Source organism: Pagrus pagrus, assembly GCF_965226575.1.
Source record: "Pagrus pagrus genome assembly, chromosome: 3".
Lineage (NCBI taxonomy): Eukaryota > Metazoa > Chordata > Actinopteri > Spariformes > Sparidae > Pagrus > Pagrus pagrus.
The window spans coordinates 19,431,113-19,454,645 of record NC_140187.1 but is presented as its reverse complement, the minus strand read 5'-3'; the positions used below and the strand labels follow the sequence as shown (position 1 = coordinate 19,454,645).

Genomic DNA, 23,533 nt, shown 5'->3' with positions numbered 1-23,533 from the left:
ACTGCTGCATTATAAACATGATTTTGAACTGATGATGTCTCTGAAGTCTGCTTCAGAAAATGGCACATTTCTTATGTTTGACTGTAAAATATTCACTGGTTGATCTTGACCAGCAGTTTAAGGACAGCAGTTCTGTCCTTAAAACTGATACATCTATTTGAATGAAAAATTTGAAGTTCTTATCTTTACATGTGCAGGAACAATGAAGTAAAGCTGATGTCTGCAAAACTCAAAGGTTAGAAGGCAAATACCAGCATTTTCAGAGTCAATGTGTTGTTGAAAATACATGAATGAAAAGAAGCAATATTTATTTCTGTTGGTGAGGAGAATAATCTCGGAAAACAGCTTTATATGCAACATCAGGAGAAACTGTTGGACATACTGTTATGTGACTGCCGACTCCTGTTCTGCTTCAGGTGAACAAATGGAGTGACATGGAAACCAGAGACAACGAGGGGAGGAGGAGGAAGAGGAAGGCAATCCAATATTTCTAATGAAATCTGTCAGACTTTGGTTCGAACTCTAATAAAGTTGACGTATCAACTGTAGCGTAACTTTACAGTCTGACTTTTAGCAGCTGCATTGTGAGTGTTGCCCAACTTGTGCTTATTGGACAGACATATGTGCACTTGATCCTACCCTGATACAATGAGTCAATGCAATATTGATATGATTTATTCACTGTATTGTAACAGCCTTTAAACTGCATGTACTGCAACCTTTTTTGGGACAGAAATATATATACGGTATATAGAAATAACCCTGAATGTTATGTTTCAAATTTCAAACCATTTTATACAGTTGAATATGTGGCACAGCCTCATGAAGCCAAATGTATTTTGATAGAAGTGATTTTAATCTGTCACACCAGTGTTTAAATGATGCTCTGATGTTTTGGTGGAAATAATCAGTTTTGACAAGAGAGAAGTTGCTTTTTGAGTGCAGTGTTTCATTTTGCAAGAGAGTTTTGAGAAATCAAGCTGTAGTTTCAAGAAAGTTTTCCAAAATCATGGTTATGGCTAACTCTATCATTTTGTAGCTTTCAGAGTATCAGTATCAGCCGTAGAAGGGCAACTATGGGTTTTAGTTATACTTTACTTTTCTTCAAACATAATTATTGAGCAGTTTATTTCATTACGTGTATTGGAGTGTGTGATGTAACAATCTTTCTATGTTTCCCTGAACGTCTTCTGTTCTCTAGCAGGTTGTTTTCTGAGAGGACAGAAAGACAAGCAATACTTTTAAGAATCACTTCCTGGTGGTGGTGAAATATTAACCATTTGTTTTGAACAGCCCTCTTAGATCACAAATGACTCTGGAGAAGAGGAATTTGACTTTCTGGTGACCTGGAGACAGTCGGATGTATAACTCCATGTAATTAAACCTGTCCAGATAGACAAACAACACACTTGCTTGTTTGTGTTCATGTGTTTTTGTGTTTATGTGACAGACAGACTGGAGGTGCAGGCAGAGCCAGTTTCCACAGAGCAGTTGAGCTGGCTCGGCCACTCTTCAAGGCAGACGATGTTTGCATGAAGCTGAAGCGACAAGCCGAGAAAATGACAGCAGATAAGGTTTTCTAACCAAACCAGATATTAGTCTGAAGAAAACCTTTGGCTTCAACAGGCATGTCAGACAATTGGCTGATGCTGTTATGCACAGCTCGTACACACGAGTCCTAAGTGCAGCAGTAAAATCATGAAGCAACAGAATGATGCTGCAATAAAATAATCTTACATTTCCAGGCCAGCAGCATAAAGGAGTGGAGGGGTCAAAGCCCGATTGGTACGACAACAATAATGTCCCTGAGTGAGTGAAGTGAAGGAGGATGGGAACAGATTTGTTTTAGGGTTATTTATTGTTGGTTTTAATTGATACAGTTAGACAGGATGTGATTTTTTTCTTCAGGGGAGTAAAAATCCTTCATTCTTTGATGAAAGGACACGTTTTCAGTTTTATGAGGGGGGAAAGAGGAAGTGACTCACCTGCTCTGACTGTAATGATAAAGTTACTTAAACATCAAGAAACCATGATGGAGAGAAAAGGTTTCCTAATGACCACTTCCTGAACAGGCACACTGAAAGCTTAGGTCCATCGCAGGTCCCTTCAGGCAAAGTACGCTGATAAGAACTGAACAAAACTGCCTGAGGAGACCTGAAGTGTGTCAAGATCAGATATTAACGTGAATGATTGATCAATGTCACAGTGACACGTACTCTGATGTTAATTAATATAAGACAGATACCAGATAAGGAGGAAACTTCCACTCCTGCAGCGTGTTGCTTTAGAGAACAATGGTTGGATGCGTCACACTCGTGTGTCAGGCAGCCGATTATCTCTCGCTTACTTTATTCACATGAAGTAAACAACAATCACACAGGTGCACCTGATAAGAAATGTCTGTTTCAGATCATCCACAAGATACCACGTCATGACAATGTCCCAGTTTGTGACTGAGGACCTTTGTTTCATGTCTCCATCTGTCTCGACCGTCAGACTTTCAAATAAAGTCAACGGGTTCTGGACTTGTTATTGTGAAAGCTCTGTTGTGTAAATGGACTCAGTGACTGGTGGCTGTTCAGAGAACTGCTGCTTTAAGCACAATTTTGACAGGACTGCACTGTGCACACAGCAACCTGCAGTTTTTCTTTTTCTATCTTTGCTTACATGAGAATATTCTCCCTGTACTTTTGTCACTTTTGAACAATATTGAAAGTTATTATTTCTTTCCCTCCAGATCTCAACTTTAAATGAAGTGACACCAAGCGTTTGTTGTCTTTAGCCCTCAATGATCAAAATGTTACTCTTTAAAGGACAAGTTTAGCTAACATGAAAATTCAGTCTTTATCACCCCCATACCGATAGTGAAGTTTTGTAGTCCACAAAACATTTCTGGAGCTTCACAACAAAACAGTGTTGCAGCATTCTGCTAAACAACAGAAGTAGATGGGGACCGAAAACTAAAAACATAAACAGCTTGTCCAGCATAATCCAACTCTTTGGAGCTCTGAGATCTGAGAATTTGAAAAGCAGTGATTTGTGCACTCACTCAACAAGAGGTGTGCACTTTTAGTTTAGCAGCTACAGTGAAGGTTTTGATCATTTCTTGATAATTTCAGTCATTCTCAACAATTCCAGCTACTTAAATGTAATGATGTGCTGCTTTTCTGTGCCATTTATGATTAAAAAAGCATTTTGAGGACGTCACTTTGGGCTCTCGGAAATTGTGATTGATATTTTTCACAATTTCTTGACATTTTATGGAGCAAACAATTAGATTACGTAGGTTGGAGTTATCAAATAATGTAGTGGAGTAAAAGTAGCAGATAATGGAAATACTCCTAAGAATACCTCTCATTTATAAGTCCAGTACTAAATATACTTAGTTACATTCTGTCACTGCACTCAAATAATGATCCATATTTGTGTTTGACACATGGGGGTATGGATCATAAACCTAACAAGTGAAAAACCTTTCTGAAGATGATGACTTTGATAAAAGAGGACACTGCTGTGTCCCTGAATGCATCCATCCATGTTTTTCATGGCGCAAATCATCTTTGTGCGCTAATGCATCTTTCAAGGTGTTTTCGAGGTTTCTAGACTTTGCATATAAGCCACCAGGTGCTCTGTGTCGTCGTCTGGCTGCAGGCAGGTCCCTCCCAGATAAATCAGTGCCGGAGGAACAGGCGCTCCGGGCTCTGATTGGCTGCGCGATGCGCTCCAATCACTGAGCCGTAGTGATTCCTCTCACACAGACCGGAGCGGGCGGCTTGGGAAGTTGCGGCTCAGTTAAATGCCAAACAGAGAAAAAACACAAACAGGTTTCCACGACTAGTTCCTCATCTGGGAGGAAAGCGAAGGGACGGAATAAGAAACGATCTGGATTAACTGAAACGCTCCTGCTTCTAAATGGTCTCTCCCGGACTGAAGCGACCGAGGACGACTTGTGACGAGCAGAGGACACACTTTCTTCTTCTGAATATGATCACCGTGTTTGTTTGAGACGTCACCGGGGAAATTGGGCATTTGAGCGAGCATGGTCGCTTTAATGAGGAGGGTGCAGCAGGTGCTGTGCGTCCTGCTGCCGTGGGCTCTCCAGCTCTGCAGCGCGCAGACACAAGAAGGTGAGCTCACACACACACACACACACACACACACACACGATCAACTTCTCTGTTCCCCACAACACTCATCGACATGTGCAGTCGGCCCTAGTTTTGAGTAATCCCCGCTAACACCTGGATTAGAGCCGCGTACTACAGCCTGATGCAGAAAACACCTGTCCTGCCTCTCAAACACAGACACCAGAACCTGTTCCGCACACGTAAAACTTGTTTGCAGTGAGTCACCTGCACCTCTCCCACGACTCTGTGCGCTTTATCATGCTTGACTCAATTGTTTCAAGGTTTTGCGACAGAGGAGCCCAACCTTTCACCGCCTGTTGACTGACAACCACGACTGCTTTACAATGGACAAAACTTTACCTCTGATACGAGTTTGTCTGTACAGTCAGTGGTGGGGGAAGTATTCTCAAATAGTAGTTGAATGAAAGTAGTAATATTACATATTAAAATACTCTAATGCAAGCAGAAATCCTGGTTTACATAATGAAAGTACACAAGTATTAGCAGAAGATAATACTAACTCCCCTACCAGTGTCATTACATGCTATATTAAAGGATTATAATTGATGTGTTTACATGTAATTAGTATTTTAATGTTGGAGCTGGTTAAAGTGAAGCCAAATTGACCTGCTTTCTATCCTACTGGGTAGTTTAATCACACCATCGATCACATTTTTAGAAACGGATCATGTTTTGTATGAAAAAATTTATGATTTTATAGTAACTAGCATCAAATAATTATTAATTTTATTATGCAGTTATCTACCAGTTGTTTTCCAGACTAATAGATTCATTGTTTGGTCTTTGAAATGTCATAAAACAGTTGAAAAAACACCCAGAGCTCAAGCTGAAACTCAAATATATTAAGTTTACTGTCAAATAAGACAAGTGAGAAGCTGTAACTTGGTAATGTTTTGTAGTTTTTGCTTTAAAAGTGACAGATGATCAAAAAAGTTGCCGATTAATTTCCTGTTGACGAACTGATCGATTGATCGAAGGATTGTTTCAGTTGAGGAGTTGTGACTCGAGATGTAGTGAAGTGAAAAAAGTCAATACTTCCTTGAAATATAGTGGATTAGAGGTATAAAGCAGCATCCTCAAGAACAACCTCAAACTTGTACTTGAGTCCAGCACTTGAGTAAATATACTTAGTTACTCTCCACCTTTGAGAGAAGTGTTGTGATTTGAATCTCAGAGAGACTCTGAACTTTGGACTGGAGGTCTAGTTGCTGTCACCTGGCGGCAGGTGAATCAGGTGGCGCTCTGAGTTTGAGAAAAACAATGTGAACATGAGCTCATCAATCTTCAGGCAGCTGATGCTCAGGTAACAAAGCACAATAACCTGCTGTGTTCGTCATGTTTCACTAGAGGTAGAGTCTTTATTCTGAAGAGACGAGCGTTGATGCAAACTAGAGGCAAGCAAGACATTTTCAGGAATTTCAAAAGCATATTTTGATATCAAAGCAGCGTTTTCACTCATCAGCCAGCTGATGAACAGGATCTTGTTGTGCAGTAACCAGGCAGCCATGAAAGAGGTTGCTGTTGTTATGTTGATGTAGAAATGTGAACCTGTATGTTAACGTGTTTATGAACATATCGGCTGTGATAAATGAAGTTAACTGTTCAGTTATAATAGAACAAATGTCTTTTTATGCCAAACCTTAGAGCAAAGTGTCATTTTAGATTATCGCTGCACTTTTCTGCAAGTAGCACAGGTTTGATTATGAAGAGAAAATGCTTTTCACATTTTATAATATGTGCATGAAGCACAACATGCCCCACACTGCAAATAAACACCACAGGTATTTCCAACTTATAGCACTTTCAATTTCAAATGCAGTTGGTGTGCCAAGAGAAAAAACGTGAGTTTTTATTCCACAAACATCATCACAACAAAATAATGCATTTTTATTTATTTTTTTCATTTCACCTTTATTTTGTCAGGAGGTCCCAGTACAAGAGAGACGTGGCCAAGGTGCAGCTGTACAAAGCTCAACATAATAAAATGTAACATACAAAACAAGATACAAAAATCTACAGTAAATCAGGAGAACAGGTGTCCAAACACAGTGGCATCAAGAAAAACAACAACATGCCTCCTTCACATTTCTTATGATGTCCTTAAATTTACCAATTTAATGATTTCAGATCTTTTCATGTCAACAACAACATCAGGTGTTGCCTCTTTGAATTGCTTCTGTACGTTTGCAGGTGTGACATCCAAAATAACAGATGAGTCAAAAAGCAATTATGTCGTCGCTCCTGTTGCCAATGTGTGATATAAAGCAACGCTCAGTCTGTTCAGTTTGAGGGAGCAGTCCTGCACACTGGCAGAAAACAATCTTCTAATCAACTTGTGCACGACCTGTGGCTGTGAGCCAGTGAATGCACCACAAAATGAAATAGTTCAAGTGCTCAGGTGTCTATCTTTGTGTTTGTGCATGCGCACCTGTGCCAGTGCGCGCTCACCTGCCAGGTATGCAGTAATCTCTTTCCATCCTGTGCCAAGTTTCTGTTTACCTCAGTCATAGTCTCAACCGCTTTATTGAGCTTGTTTATCTCCTCCTCCCTCCTTTCTTTTCTTTCTCTCCCTCTCTTCTTTTCCCGTATTGAAACCCTGGTAACAGACGAATGAAAATAACAGCTGAACCTGATCCGTGTTATGTTATCGTCATGTGTTGGGTTACAATGTAGTGCCGAGGACAATGACACCATTTTGCGTTGAGTTCATGTGCAGTATATGATAGTTTGTAATAGAATAAGTGGACATACTGCAGTGTTTGTGTCAGTGCAGACACATCTTGATGCACTGCGACACTTGTTTTGCACTCTCACAAAATACGGCTATTGTGTTTGTGTTTGTGTGTGTGTGCGTGTGTGTGTGTTGACTCTAAACCCTCCACCCCATTCCTTTTCTCTCCATCATCCATCTGCCGACACTGAAAGTCCTCCTTTGACAGAGAAAACCCACTCAGCCTGTTGAGATTTTTCAGCTGCAGCTTGTACATTGTGTGTATGGCCGACATACCATTTTCTCACACACTGTGCTGCATGTGAACACACCGGTTCGCCCTCTTCTAGCGTGGGCTGTGCTTGTACTGTATGCATACTGTACTGCAGCGTATGGAAGGTTCCTGAGCATACGTGCACAGACGCTTCAGGAGTATTTCCCAACAGGCCTATCCAACGTTACAGAGTCAACAGCTCAAGTCATCCACTGATAGCAGCGAGCTGCTCTGAGGGCTTGACTAAGGTGGGGTTGATAAAGAGCTTCACCCTTGAGCAGCTCATAAACCGACATCACGTCAACTGAATGGCTTTTAATGAGCAAAAGTTTCTGGAAACAATCTGATTGAGACTTAGTCACACAAAATTAATTTGATAACCCTGACGCAGAGTAATATATAGATATAACCACCCTACAGCATGCATAGTTGCAGAGCTGTGTCACATCCAGTGATTACACTCCTATAAAGTTGATGGGTTTGCAAGGAACAGATAAAAAGTTACGGTCAACATCGATACAGCAGAGGCTGAGGTCCAACTTTGAGTGTCTGTATGCGTCAAGCCCTGAAAACACTGAATCCTTCACTTATCATAATGTAGCTCAGCAGAGTCTTTTGATATGCTGCATTTATGTTTTACCATAAAGACAGTAAAAATGAGGAGCAAGGCAGAGAAAAAAATGTTCATATCAGCCTCGTTATTTTAAGATTGTATTTTCTGACGGTGTAGGATAACTTTTATTGCTGAAAGGAACAGATAATGACAACAAAGTGGTGAAAAAAACTTACAAAACCACCACTAAATAATGTATTAAAGGGAATAGCGTGGCCCATAACCCACACTACTTCAGCTTTTGTCCTGATTAAATGAGGATATCTAGCAGGCTTTTTTTCCTCTTCTCTTCATCTTTCAAACTCCATGCCCCAAGTTTGAAACACAGGGTTTCTGTTTAAAATATTTAGCCTCTTCAGGTCCAGATAACCCTGCTGACGTCAGTATGTGTCCAGATTTTGAGATATTAGATCATCTGAGCATCCTGCTTCCTCTCCAGTAACCCTTGTAAGTGAATTGTTTGTTGTGCTCAACGATTTGAAAACAAGACATTAATAGAAATCAAAAGCAACGCGTCTTCCCAGAAACCATGTTCTTGATAATCCACAGACGTCGCTGCTCGAAGTGACACATTATTTCTGGAAAGAAAGCCTTGAGTAGCGTAAACAAAATTCCATTCACCTCTGTTGCATCGCGTTGGCGGCAGGACTTTCCAAACCTGAAATAAAAAAAATCCTCAGATAAAACCGGATCTATCTGCATGGTTAGACACCGTACAGAGGAGAGGTATGTGTTTTTGTGATTTTAACTGACCCATTAAATGTGTGTTTGGGACAGAGCCAGTACTTGTGAACCCGGTGTTCTCAGAAACACAATAAAGTGACTCTTATCGGGACTTTATTGACGGAGGACGTTGTCTTTCACACATACACACATGCACGCACACACACACACTTGGACTTCTGTGCCTGTGAGGTTAATAATCATTAGCCTTTTTATGCCCTTGTTGATCCTGTTGTTCTACGTGGATGGAATGTGTTTGTGTGTGAGCGTGGTTTAACACACATTCTTCAGATACAAATGCAACAAAGTCAACACAATTGTAAATAATCAGAGTTGACTGGGTCATGATGATGCTTGGGCATGATGTTTGAGTCACTCAAATAACTCAAAACAGTTTCACCTTTATCTCTAGTGCCATCTAAGCCCTGCAGAAAGGATTGGAAATTACATCTAAAAAAATCAGTAGCCACACGTCTAACTAGATACAGAGCCCTAATTATTAAAGAAGAAATAGTCCCTGATGAAAACAGTTTTCTGTGGATTATCTGGAGACATACTATATGATGCTGTTGATTTTCAATGCTATGGTCACTACAGACAGAATTCACAGTTGCGTTTTCAATATATCCCAAAAGATGGATGCAGATACCAAACTGGTAAAACCAATTCTTTATCAGAAGTATGTGATGTGTATGTGACATTGTGTACATTACATAAGCGTGTGTTTTTATTTTTGTATTGATTCCTCGCTTACATTGTTTCAAACAGTCGTGTTTCATTTTCTGTCCTCTCTGTCTGTCACTTTGTCTCTGCTGCTTCTCTCCTGTCTGACATTTGAATAGCAAAGCAGCCTTCAAATGACGCTGAATGGCTGAACTCCCACACACCATAAACAAGGCCTCGTATGTTTGTCTCAGAGAGGGACATGTCCTGTACACAATCCTCAGCTTGTTTCACACTGTTACAGTACCTTCATTGATATTGTGCAATTGAAACACAGTGGGTTGTAGTAAGTGGCATAACACAGTCTTTATTAGGGCTTACGCTGTTTCTGCATGAATGATTTAATAGAATGAGCATAGTTTAACTTGTGTTGTGAACATTAGTGTATGTTTTTCTTTTTGACTTTTGTGGTACTATACCCAGTACTAATATACTAATGATGACTGACTTGTGACACATAAAACAGTGAAACTGTCCCTGTTATTCTATACTGTTCTTAATGAATACAAATCCCAACTTCCCCAGCTGTCTGCAGTATTCAGCCACAAGGCCAGTGCTTTGTACTGAGGAACTAAATCTTTAATCACAAAGAGAGTAGAAGTCATGATATCACGTCTAGCAGAGCCTCTGTTCCACTAGCTTCTGTAACTCAGTGCAAGCTCTTATTCAGCATTTCTTTCATTAGTATTTTTCTGGAAAAACAAAGCTTGTCCCCAAGATTTACTGTCCGTATAAGACAAATCAGCCCATCTCCCCAACAGCAGCTGCAATTAGAAATTGAAACCTGTGAACAGCAATTACTTTGTGAGCACAAAGGAAACTAAAGCTCCCATGAAAATTTGCCAGCGCAGCAGCTCTAGTACTTGTCATCTTGTAACCTGGTTTCGTTCATATCCATAAAAGTTTTTTGTCACCACCTCTGCCATCTCCTCTGCCTAAAAACTTCTACAGCCTTTAGTCCTCTCTTTTCTGCTGTTATTATGATTATGACATACTCAAACGGGAATAAGTAGAGTATATGTTGGGGACTGTTTTCAGCTGCGGACTGATACACATCAATACACTCCTGTATTTAATCTTAACATATTGACATTATAGACACTCATTAACAAGAATTCATTCTTCACTTTTCCAGTGGTCATTTGTTCTGGCACCCAGAACGTTCTGAGCACGACGGGAAACTCAGAGATCCAGTACAACCTGATGAAGGACATGTACACCGGCTGTGAGATCGTGATGGGCAACCTTGAGATTACCATGATGGAGCACACCAGAGACTTCTCCTTCCTACAGGTGAGGTTGGAAACACAGATACAGTACTCCTTTCACAGTATGTGTCACTGGGAAGAACAGCGTGGTAACCTGTCCAGACAAGGACATGAATAAACCTGATGCCAGTCACAAAACACACTGTTTATCACGGTCTATAGCGAATGATGTGTGTGTCTGATATTCACAATGAGCTCATTTTTGTCCCCTTCCAATTCAATCATTGCACTCCAGTCCTAGTGACTCACAACACAAGCAAACAAACCTCTGCTGCCAAGTTGTGACTCTGATAACAATCACTACGGCTAACAAAAGCAGAAAGTACGTGTGTTTTCTTCAGGTGGCAAATACACAGTACAAATACTTCGTTACTGTATTTGTAACTGTACTGTAATTTTTCAGGTATCTGTACTTTACTTGAGTGTGTTTTTTTTCTGAGAATTTTTTACTTTTACTCCCTACATTTTAACACAAATATCTGTACTTTCTACTCCTTACATTTTCAGAACAGGCTCGTTACTTTAGTTTCATTGCATTTTAGGAGAATTATCGATGCTTTACCAACCCAAAATGTCATGTTTGACGTCCTGGGATTGAAAGTGCGTTCATATGTTGTTGGAATAATCAGAGAGACTTATTTCTGATTGGGAAAATTGAAAACTTTGGCACCAAATTGGCGAATTGACATCATAAACACTGAAATATGGCGGACGAAAGTAAACATTGGGTTGATGGTGACATGCATATTTGTGAAATATATTTCATGGCCTAATTATCCATTTCCTTTGCTTTTTCCTGTCACTTAAATACCAGAAACATCAGTCATTGTGTTGGTTAAACGCTCTGAGCAATAAAATGCAAAACATCATCATCGTTTGTCCAACTTGATGCAACATGAACACACCAAAGTTGGAACGACTCCCAAAGGACTCAACAATCAGCTATCTTTCTGCTGTGTTTATGGACAGCTCGAACAAATCCTACTGACTTTACCTTTAATTGAAATAGTCTTTGAATTAGATTAATAGGACATGAGGTTTGCACATAAATGGCCAGTAGAAATGTCCTTCAGAGGGAAACTTTTTACTGCTACACTTTATCTTACTTCCTTTTCTTTAACGTCTCTTTCTCATATTTTTGCAACCCTGCAGTCCATCAGAGAGGTGACGGGCTACATCCTGTTCGCCGTCAACGAGTTCAGTCGCCTTCCTCTTGACCACCTGCGCGTCATCAGAGGCACCACACTGTACGAGGGCCGCTACGCTTTGGCTGTGATGGTCAACTACCAGAAGGATGGGCAGCATGGCCTCCAAGAACTGGGCCTGACACACCTTACAGGTACGCAGGAAGTCACTCAGTTAGTGTGTTTAAGTGTGGGAGGCTGGAGTGGAGCGGATAAGGTCAGGCTGGATGTGACACTTGGTTACTGTTGGAGCTCCCACGCCCACACAGTGCAGCCACACCTTCAGCGCACCGGTCGTCAGAAGGCAGCGGTGTGTGTAGGCGCTGTGATGTGAAGTCCCTGGAATGTCTCATGTGCTCAACCGCTCAACTGCCAGTGTAACATGAGCCGCAGCACATTACACTGAGGTTGTATGTGCTGTAGTAAACAGCGAATGGCAGAATTCAATGGGATGAGTCACGGGGCTTGCTCGTACTCGCTTTGCTAGTTGTCATTCCATGTTTAAATGATTGTGTGCCGCCCACAGAGATACTGGAGGGAGGAGTCAAGATCATCCAGAATAAGTACCTGAGCTACGCCCAGCAGGTGAACTGGCTGGACATTGTGAAGGATGCATCAGCTGATATTATGATCGAGGGCAATGGGCCTGAAAGTGAGTGGAAAAGATGGTTATTACACATATGAGCATCGATTACTTTCTACTTTAAAGAGGGGACACTTGAGATTTGGGGTCATTTTTCTTCCATTTCATGTCTTCTTTCAGACGAGTGGAAAGAAAAGGTCCATGTTACACATTCAGGTGTTTATTTGAGTCCAGATGTCTGTTCTGAAAATGTATGAAAATGAGTGCATATTTAATAGTTAATGCCTCATTTGCATATTTCACCGTAAAATATCAGAAAACTTGAAATACTACAAACAATTGACTACATGTAAGTAGTCCACTATAAAACAAAAGTCTAATGATGATATCAACTAGCTTTTTTTAAAATCCTGTTCACCTTTAATGTCTGCTTAAATTTGCTTTAAGATGTTAAAATACATCTACTGATGATAAAATGTTATTTTAGAGCCCTGCAACGAAGCCTGCGGAGACGTCCCATGTTGGGGTCCAGGAAATGACTTGTGCCAGATATGTGAGTGACATCAACATCCCTTTATTTTCCCATGCATTTTATCATTAAAGTCTCTGACTAAGTGGTTACCTGGAAGGTGGTTGTATCCTTATAGGAACTATAGTTCTTGTATGAAAAAGTCATGATTTCTGGAACAAGACATTACTTCTTCTTCGAATGTACTTGTAGTGCTTTGAGCACCACAAGCCAGGTGCCATCTAGTTGAGAGCTGATATGATATCTCAAAAACTCTGCAGTTGAACAATCTAGGTGGAGAAATAGCTCTACAAGTAAAATAAATATGTGTTTTATTTTGGAGTGAACTGTCCCTTTAAACTTTCAAACATCAAAACAGAAGAAATAAGAATCAAACACTGAAATCACCATATTAAAACCCCTTTAAATATGACGCTGTCACAGTAAGATAACAGGCTTTTTGGCATGTGCGTTTTTCAGGCACAAGGAAGTCAGAAATATTTACTGTCAAGAACAAAAAAAAAACTAAGAAACAAAACAAAACAAAAAGCATGCATTTAACTCATTATTACAAGTGTGGGTTTTTTTTTTTTTGGGTTAGCATTTATCTACAAACCCACACTGCAACATAGCATAAAATAATGTTTTTTTCCCCCTGATGCCTGTATATTCATTTTATTTGATGTTTGTCACATAATTTATAGTAATCTTATTTGAATTGTTTGGTCCTTGAAAATAAAAATGCATTCTTATAACAGATAACCACGGTGTCATTTTTAGCTGAAAAGGGCATGGAGGGAAGAAAACACAACTATGAAGTGGTACCAATTAAAATGAACAAACACACTCTCCGTCTCTCTTTCAGTGACAAAGACCGTGTGCGCCCCTCAGTGTAACGGCCGGTGCTTTGGTCGAAGCCCGAGCGAGTGTTGCCACATTGAGTGTGCTGGAGGCTGCACTGGACCTCTGGATACAAACTGCTTTGTGAGTCTGCAGCTTCAAAGGGCCTTTTATCACAAGAGACATTTTGACATGTCCCATAAGGAAAAACACAAGTGGAAATAATAAAGTTAACTTTGGCTGAATTCCCTTTAGTTGCTTCAGTTTTTTGCTGGTGTTGCGCCACACTGCCACACTGCCACACTGTCAAAATCTGAATACAATACAGCCATTGTTAATTTTTATTAGTAACACCTGCACTCATGATAAATGTCTGTCATAGACACAAATATACAAACTGACAAAACACATCTGTCAGCTGTGTTACTGACTGTGCTGTACATGATGTTTTACAGGCGTGCAGGAACTTCAACAACTCGGGCTCTTGCGTGCCTCTGTGTCCTCAGACCCTCATCTACAACAAGCACACATTCAAACTGGAGCCCAACCCCAATGCCAAGTACCAGTATGGCTCCATCTGTGTGGCCCAGTGCCCCAGTGAGTCCCCACACACGCTGCTTTGTACCTTTTGTTTTTAGACAGCTGCAGTTTTTACATTTGTAAACGTCATGCAAACCTTCTCCTGATGTTCCAGTGGCTAAACTGCTGTAAAATGATACTTGTATCTTAACCTGCGCATGCATAGTTTCAGTTTAGCGTTGTTAAAATCACTTATTTGTTTCTTTCCTCAGCAAACTTTGTGGTTGATGGAAGCTCATGTGTGAGCAACTGCCCATCTGATAAAATGGAGGTGGAGAAAAACGGAGTGAAAAGATGTGAACCCTGCGGAGGCCTCTGTCCAAAAGGTACTGAGGAAAATTCAACAGATGCTAACTCTAACTCAGGCTAAGCTAACTTTATGGTTTAAAAATCCTTCATGCTGCTCCATGCTGTACTGTCGGGTAGTTTAATCTTTGAAAAAGATCAGAATTTATTTGTTGATCATTTGTTTTATATTAAAAATCTTTATCTGAAAAGTAACTATAGCTTTTGAATACATGTACTGGAGTAAAAAGTATAGTGTTTCCCTTTAAAATGTATTAAAGTAATGTGGTTTAAGTGACTTCATTTGTCCTGAACCTTTTCTTCCTCCTCTTCTTCATCTTCCATCCAGCTTGCCACGGCACAGGAAGCCCAACCAGACAGACTGTTGATGCTCGAAACATCGACAGTTTCATAAACTGCACTACGATCCAGGGCAGTCTGCACTTCCTGGTGACCGGGATCAAAGGGTGAACAAGAGACTCTTTCAATGGTTTAATAGTTAAGCAGGAATCCAGACTAACTGTTTACACTGGTTGCACTGGTGCTAGTACACCCAATAATCCATTTTAATTAATTTTCTTAACACATTATGCAAATGATTGTAAATAGGAATAAAGGTGCAAATAGGATACATGTGTTTTTCATTTAAATCACAGCACAAGAAATGTCGACAACCTCAGTTATTATAAGAATAAACTGCTACATACCAGGAACTTGACAGATTTTTGGGTACATGTGTGACCACAATAGTTGCACCATGGAGACCTGTAATGAGTTAATAAGTACTTCCATCTTTTTAGCTACAGTTGTTAATTTTGTTCCTCTTCCTTCTCTCTTCGAAGTGATGAGTACAACGGTGTACCAGCCCTCGATCCAGAGAAACTCAAAATCTTCAACACTGTGAGGGAGATTACAGGTGCGTGTGTGTGTGTTTGTTTTTAATGTCACGTCACAGGTGTTTACAATCTGGTTAAACCCTCTGAAACACAATGTGTCCCATTTCAGACATCCTCAGTATCCAGTCCTGGCCTAGAAACATGTCCGACCTGTCAGTCTTCTCCAACCTTCAAACAATTCAGGGCAGAACTCTTTACAAGTGAGTTGTTGTTGTTTCCCCTCCTTTGTTCTAAGACTGTTTTCCTTTCTCGAGTTGACAAAGGTCACGTTACTATCATGTTGTTGTATCTTTCAGTGTGCTGCAGACATGATCTGATTGTCTTTTTGTATCTTGTATCTCTTTCTTCCCTTGTTATATCTATGTTTTACCCCGTTTAGAGGAGTGAGCTCTAGAAGGTACAGTAAATGTTTCACATGGCCGCATGCATCTGCCCTTCATCTACAACAGCTTAAATCCTTGTTCTTGGTTTAGATTGTTAGTCTTACAGGGCATATTCAGTACTGGGATTGTGTGATTGAGCTGGTGGTGGGCACAAATCTTTAATGAGATCACTGGTTTTCTTGCATGCTGATGTAAATTGATTTTAAATACGTTGATTTGTTGTGTTTAAGTGTTTGGCTGCATTATGTTGGAAACTAAGAATGTGGTTGTATTTTATGGAAGCAAAGAAAGGCCGTAAAGATTTCAGTCCTATTAGAAACTTATTTGCTGGTTGTGAAATGTAATCACCAGTGACTAATGACATCATGTTGAAATTTGAATTTTGATTACAGCAGAGTTTATACTGTGTAATTTAAATAGTTGATCTATAAACAAGTTACATGTTTATGTGGTTTGTGTTCCTTTTAGTCTGAAAAAGTCTAAAAAAAAAAAAGTAAATCAAGTAAATCTCCAATGGGATTGGTGAAATTCAGACCCTAAAATTCAAACCTGAACAACCAATGATAATCCAGCCTGAATAAAATCGATCCATTCATGTTCTGACATTGATGTGATCCAATAGAAGTTCAGATGACTAAACTTTACAATTGAATTTATAGATCTGAAAATGAATATTTGAAATTTGAAAATGCAAAACCTGAAATTACCCTTAAAGGAATTCAAACATAAAAAAGATGGTTTTCAAAGTTCTCATAAAATTGTGATTATCAAGCCTTCGTTGCTTCCGTCTGTGCTGTCATCACATCACAATATTGACAACTGTCACTTTCTCACACATTTATTGACCGCCTGCTATTTCAGGGGCTACTCTCTTCTGGTGATGAAGATCCCCTCGTTGACCTCACTGGGGTTGCGCTCGCTGCGGAAAATAAACGACGGCGGCGTCTACATCACAGGAAACAAGAAGCTCTGCTACCACGACACTGTCAACTGGACTCGTATCTTGAGCAGCAGCTCCCGTCCGCAGCGACGCCAGAAACACATCGACGTCAAAGACAACAGACCGAGAAGCCAGTGTGGTGAGTGACGGTGGATCATTTCTAACCAGCTCCTTGTCAGTGTGAAGATGGTGTCATAATTTTTGTTTTGTTGTTGTCTGTAGTTAACGATGGTCACGTGTGCGACCCCCTGTGCTCCTCTGATGGCTGCTGGGGTCCGGGGCCAAACCAGTGTGTGTCCTGTAAGAAATACAGCAGGGGAGGAACTTGCGTGCCAGACTGCATGTTCTTAACCGGGTCAGTCTTTAAAAAACAACTAATCATACAAATAAAATTAATCAGTGTTTGCCTTAATGTGTGTAATGTTTGCTGAGTGTTTGAATCTTATCTGCAGTCTTTTCAAAGAAGTTGAAAGTGAATAACTTTTCGCCTTGAATGCAGGGAGAGGCGGGAGTTTGCTACTCAAGCAGGGGAGTGTATGCCGTGCCACTCTGAGTGTAAGGTCCAGGCGGGGAAGGAGACCTGCAAAGGCCCGGTATGATTTCCTTTTTGGGTGTGCTGCTGCCCCCTAATGGTACTCCAGTAGATGTAATTATTCTCCGTGTTGAACTTTTTCTTTCTTTGTAAAGTGCTGTCTCCTTTGCGTTTGTGCGTCCCTCCTCCTTTAAAGGGAGCAGATGAGTGTGTAGCATGCGCCAGCCTGCAGGATGGTCCACACTGCGTCCCATCGTGTCCCGAGGGTCTGATGGGAGGGGAGGAAGTCATCTTTAAATACCCCAACAAGCATGGCAGCTGTGAACCGTGCCATATCAACTGTACCCAAGGGTAAGGAATGATTAGAGCTCCCTGTGTGTATTCACATTTATGTTTGTGTTTATATCAAATGAACCTCCTGTCTGCGTTTTTTAAGGTGCTATGGTCCAGGAATTCGTGACTGCGTTGGGTCGTCTCGCTACATTTCTGGGTAAGTAGCTCCTCTCAATCTGGCATATTTTAAATAGTTTAGATTTTGCTTTAGTATCAAGTACTGACAATGTTACATCTCTTCTCCCCTCTCATCTGCCATTAGCCAAGCGACCACAGCCATCGTCCTGGGAGTGATCGCCCTTCTCTTTGCTTCGTTCTCTATTTTTGTGCTGACAATTCTCTACCGCCGAGGTCTCGCAATTCGTCGCAAGCGAGCTATGAGGAGATACATGGAGAGCGGAGAGGTCAGTGAGAGTCTGACGTCTTTAATAATGCTGTTGTGCTTCAGTTAAGTTTGTTTTGACATATGATCTATGTGCCCACAGAGCTTTGAGCCTATGGATCCTGGAGAAAAAGGCACTAAAGTCCATGTTCGGATCTTGAAGCCAACAGAGCTGCGTAAGATCAAGCCGCTGGGTAATGGAGTGTTTGGATCTGTCCATAAGGTAGGAGTGACTGTCTATACAATCCTCCTCTTGCACATTTGATATTCATGCATTTAGCAAATTATAAATCTGTCTCTATTTCTTACCTCTCAGGGCATTTGGATTCCTGAGGGCGATACAGTGAAGCTTCCCGTGGCCATAAAGGTGATTCAGGATCGCAGTGGACGGCAGACCTTCAATGAGCTGACAGATGTAAGAAAATGGGACTTTTGTGCAACAAATACTCAATGATGGTACACTTGGAAAGTGGCTGTGAAAGGTTGTTAGTTTGCTTCTTTGCAGAGTCATCTTGGATTCACAGAAGTTGCAAAATGTACATGTCAAAGCTTATCTAAAAATAACTCTATAATCACTCCTGTGGATCTGCATGTCAAGTATGTTTCAAGTACTCATTTTCCTCACAACATATCAAAAATACCCAAATTTCCTGTCACACCGTAGCATCCTTGTTGAAGCTAACCTGGCACGGCATGTGATTGGATGAATCATCGGTCCATTACCGTCTATCAGGGGCTAACTTTAACCAATACGATTCGTATATATAGCTGGTTCGTTGATCAAACTCGGTTGATAAATCATCTTTTCCACTGTGAAAAGCCTTCACTGCTGTATTTTGCTTTTCTGTCAATGAAGAAATATTGTTCTTTTCTGATGTAACTGATGCTATAGCATCTACTTTACTTCTACATCTACATCTATCTACGCCAGCCTCTTTAGGAACCAACATTTCAGTTGCTTCTCTCACTTGTCGCAACAAATAAACAGCACCTGTAGCTGCCAGTAGTCGTTCATAGGAAGCTGTCAGGCCGAAACCACTGTGGTTTGGGTTTGAGCGCATAGTTTGAAACCAGATCACATGATCTTTGTATAGGGGCATTTTCAGTGTTTGCTCTTGCTCCTCACTCTGGTTGTCATCTGAATCCATTTTAACTTCTGTGAATCCAAGCTGACAACAGTTGAACCAATGATGAAGCAATCCTCAAACTCTCCAGAGCCAACTGTCAAGCCAACAAGATGTGGATATTTGTACCTCAAATGATAGACATTTGTTGGACTATTCTTTCTTTTTGAATCCTCAATGATCAAACCTAAATGTTCTCTGCAGCACATGATGACGATGGGAAGCTTGGACCACATAAACGTTGTCAGGATCCTGGGTATCTGTCCCGGAGACAGCCTGCAGCTCGTCACCCAGCTCAGCAGTCAGGGCTGCCTGCTGGAGCACGTCAAGAACTGCAAGAACAAACTCAGTCCGCAGAGACTGCTCAACTGGTGTGTCCAAATCGCAAAGGTAAAGGACCATCCTTTTTTTTTTTTTTGTGCATTTGTAGGCTATATTTTTATACATTCACAAAGGATTTGGTCTATTCCACGGATAGTAAAAGCACTTAAAAGCATTGTTGTCTTTTCTCATCAGGGTATGTATTACCTGGAGGAGCACAGGGTGGTCCACAGGAACCTGGCCGCCAGAAATGTTCTCCTGAAGAATAACTACACCGCTCAGATCTCAGACTACGGCATTGCAGACCTGCTTTACCCTGATGACAAGAAATACTTTTACAATGAGGTCAAGGTCCGTAACCTGGCAGAAAAGATACGATAGACACATGGACACTCAATAAAATGATCAAAGTTCATCAAGAATGCTTTTGACATGAATTTATTGTGCACACTGTGAGAAGGTGCTCCAGTTTTGAGACATTTTCTGTTTATGTATTTAGGCACCAATCAAGTGGATGGCCTTAGAAAGCATCTTGTTTCGCAGATACACACATCAGAGCGATGTCTGGAGTTATGGTGAGTCTTAAGTCCTGGTTTGGTTCACATCGAGTGTTTATGAAAACTGTAGTGGAGGTGCTGTTTCATGCCATACTAACCTACTCACCTTCATTTAGGTGTGACAGTATGGGAGATGATGTCCTACGGGGCAGAGCCGTACACTTCGATGCGTCCACAGGAAGTTCCTGATCTGCTGGAAAAGGGCGAGCGTCTGTCCCAGCCTCAAATTTGCACTATTGATGTCTATATGGTCATGGTCAAATGTGAGTGCCTGTCTTCTATCCTTTTTTCACATCTGGTCAGAACTACAACATAGCAGCAGTATTACAAATATATGCTTTTTAGCCGTGCTAGCATGTTGCGAAGGGAAGCCAATGTTGGTGTCAGCTGGTCTGTCCACCGGACTGAAATATCTCAACAACCATCGAATGGATTGTGATGAACTTTTGTACAGACATTTATAATGCTCAGATAATGAATCCTACTGACTTTGATCCCCTGACTTACCCTCTAGCGCCACCTTGAGGGTGACATTTTTGACTTGTATGAAATATCATGACAACTATTAGACGCATTGCCGTTAAATGTGTCCAATACTTACTTTAGAGCCAATATGCAAATGTTAGCATGCTAACACCCTAAACAAAGCTGGGGTTGGTAAAGTTGGAGAAGGCAGTAAGAGTAATCAGATTTTGAAAGTTGAACGATGCACACAGGTAGGCAGGTACGTAGGTAGACAGGCAGGCAGTCCAGTAATTTCATTCAGGCAGAACAGACACCAGATGCTTTCTTTCATTGTCACAGGATTTGATTTGCTGTAAGGATGTGAGGACATTTTCTAAAATCATAACGATAAATTCAATAAAATGACCTACCCTAGCTTCAGGACGTTAGCGTGGTGATGTTGTGCGGCCTCACAGAGCTGCTAGCATGTCTGTATACTCGTAGTTATGTTTATATTTAAGTACATGTTAGTTTCAGATTCTCCTTATTGAGCATTAGTTTCAACAATTCAGTTGAACTGGCTAACCGTGGCTGTTGTTTTGAATTTTTAGGCTGGATGATTGACGAGAATGTCCGTCCAACATTCAAAGAGCTGGCGAATGAATTTACCAGAATGGCCAGAGACCCGCCTCGCTACCTGGTGATCAAAGTAAGAAAGGCTTTTCATCAGTAGCCACCCATTTTGTGCAGCACTTACTTTCCACTGAAGACAGAGACTTTTGTATTGTAGAGTTAAAGCATACATGCAATATGTTAATCTATGTCTCACTTTTGTCTACCAGGCGGACTGCAGCCAACAGGACACAGGTCCAGATGAACTTGCCCAGAAGAGTGCAGATGACCTCGATGACGTAGACATGGACATGGTGGTCCAGGAGGAGGACATGGTAGATGGCATCACTCCAGCCCCCCACTACCTGTCTCAGTCCAGGAGCCTCAGTCGCCTCTCAAAAATAGACACTCACAGAGTAAGAAACACTACTTTCTGTCAATTTTATACCTGGAAAGGCCTTTTCTGTCACCTCCTGGATCTAAATCTCACTTCTTTCTTTAATTGTAAAGGTGGTTCTTTCTCCAAACGTGGCTGGATACCTGCCTATGACCCCAGGTGTCGACAACCTAGGACAGGTAGCTAAAACACCAGCATCATCCTACTGCACATTCCCCCTCTTGTCATGTTACTAATACAGGTCTGGTCGTGTTGTCTTGTGCAGGCCATGTGGCAGTCCCGCTCTCGACTAAACTCAGCCCGCACCGTGTCTGAGAGCTCGGAGGGCTGCGGCACGGCCGTGGAGCTGGAGATGAGCGAGGACTTTTCTCTGGCTGGGAGCTTGAAAAGACGACGTAATCGGGAGGACAGCGCTTACATGTCGCAGAGGGACAGTTTGTCTGGTGGGCCACCGGAGACTCCATCACCAGAGATAGAGGAAGAGGACCAGAATGGATACGTGCTTCCTGGAGACAGCCCAGAGAAAGGTGATAGGATATTTGTTGTCTATTGAAATCATAATTTCAATTTACGTGGCCAACAATTTTAAGATTACATCTTCATCAGGCAACGCAAACCTCACCTTATCAGTTTTTCTTTTTTTTTTCAGATACCCTTCTGCCCACATCTCGAGCCACTCACGGCAGAATGCGCAAGTCTCATTCTTCAGGCGTGTTGGACGACCCAGATGATGAAGAATATGAGTACATGAACAAGCAGACATGTGTAACACCTGTCTCGCCCAGACATAACAGCCACTGGCGGAAGCCGAACAAGAAGCGCACCTCCTCCGTGTCGTCACAAGCGACGGCATGCTCCGGTGACACCACACCGTCTGTGGAGGTCAGGGGAGGTCACACAAGGAGCAATCACAACTCGGATTCAGAGCAGCAGGGATCTAACAAAGTCCAGTATGAATACATGGACATCAGGGGTAATGAAAAAGATGAGAGTCCTCCAGCACATGAACCTCCTTCTCCTCCTCTGACATCAGCAAGGAAGGTGGAGGATGAGGAGGAAGAGGAGGATGAGTATGTGGAGGACAGTAACTATCATTACACAAACAGACAACCGAAGCTGCGACAAGCTCTTCAAGACAGGAAGGAGATGAAGATACAGGAAGGGGACGAAGGCGAAGCGTATGAGTATGAGGACATGGACTGCTTTGCTACCCTGCGTCCTGGAGATGCAGTGGTGTACCAGAACATGCAGAGGGGAGTTGAAGGAGCAGCAGGGGGCTCAGAGGCACATCGATCTGGCTTTGAACCATACGTAAAAGTGCGAGCTGGAGTCGGGGTCGGTGAACCTGCAGCTGGTGACAAATCTTTTGACAATCCAGCCTACTGGCACAGCAGGATGTTCCTGAAGCCAAAAGCAGTGCCTACATGAAGAACATTTTAAATCTCATGAACTCACCTCTGAGACACATTCATGAAGGACCCAGAACAGGAAATGCAACCATGAACCAGGTTTATAATGTAGCCTATGACACAACTTCAAAAGGAATATGTGTGACTTTCTCACAGCTTTTGTTGTCTGTTACAGGCTGACATTATGTTCGGTATATTGGAGAGTTATTCGGGGCATTTCCAGAAATAATAGCACTGAGTGTTGAAACTAACACTAACAGAAATGAACAGATACCAAGCTATATATTTTTCTGTTTACATTTTGAAATGAACAAAACTTGCTTTTGAGAACAAATATTTGGATTTTGAGAACTCTTTTAATGATGACATGATATACATTTTCTACTGAATAAAAATATTTTGAATAATGATTTTGAAGCACCAGCTGTTTATGTGTGTGTGTGTGTGTGTGTGTGTGTTTAGTGTGAAATGTAAGTTATTTTCTTCAGTTGAGAAAGTTAATTCTGAATGTTTACTACAGCAAGTTGACAAAAAAAAATCTGAACGTTTGCAAGGCTGTGTCTTCAGGACGTTACATTAAATCTGGACACCGTGTTTGAAGCCAAAACAGCTCGACTTCCTGGGTATGAAAATACCCGGATCTTCCATGTTGTACAGTGCACTATGCAGATTGAGCCGGCTAACTTCAGGTTTAGCACCCGGCTAACTTAAAGGATAACTACCGTTTTTTACAACCTGGACCTTATTTCTAGCAAAATATATGAT

The 23,533-nt window shown here is 41.3% G+C and overlaps 1 protein-coding gene across 2 annotated transcripts; it reads left to right on the top strand.

Moving 5' to 3' along the window:
- Positions 1-3,782: 3,782 nt before the first annotated feature.
- erbb3a (erb-b2 receptor tyrosine kinase 3a) lies at positions 3,783-23,132 on the top strand. 2 transcript variants are annotated; one of them, XM_084349132.1, is made up of 29 exons: positions 3,783-4,127; positions 10,327-10,484; positions 11,612-11,798; positions 12,170-12,295; positions 12,714-12,779; positions 13,600-13,718; positions 14,030-14,171; positions 14,366-14,479; positions 14,788-14,905; positions 15,281-15,354; positions 15,444-15,534; positions 15,714-15,731; positions 16,579-16,796; positions 16,880-17,012; positions 17,157-17,250; positions 17,386-17,540; positions 17,626-17,679; positions 17,785-17,926; positions 18,008-18,127; positions 18,221-18,319; positions 19,233-19,418; positions 19,545-19,700; positions 19,849-19,924; positions 20,023-20,169; positions 20,962-21,059; positions 21,193-21,378; positions 21,473-21,538; positions 21,625-21,886; positions 22,009-23,132. In XM_084349132.1, exons 1-29 carry the CDS (start codon positions 4,040-4,042, stop codon positions 22,785-22,787), a joined length of 4,272 nt encoding a protein of 1,423 aa, XP_084205258.1. In that variant the 5' UTR covers positions 3,783-4,039; the 3' UTR covers positions 22,788-23,132. The 2 variants fall into 2 exon arrangements, with proteins under 2 accessions (XP_084205258.1, XP_084205259.1); XM_084349133.1 differs by lacking the exon at positions 15,714-15,731.
- Positions 23,133-23,533: the final 401 nt, after the last annotated feature.

Coding starts and splice junctions, on each gene's coding strand:
- erbb3a (XM_084349132.1), top strand. CDS start 4,040: ATGGTCGCTTTAATGAGGAGGGTGCAGCAGGTGCTGTGCGTCCTGCTG. Junction 17,251..17,385: donor AGGAGACCTGCAAAGGCCCG/GTATGATTTCCT, acceptor CCTCCTTTAAAG/GGAGCAGATGAGTGTGTAGC. Junction 20,170..20,961: donor CTATATGGTCATGGTCAAAT/GTGAGTGCCTGT, acceptor TTGAATTTTTAG/GCTGGATGATTGACGAGAAT.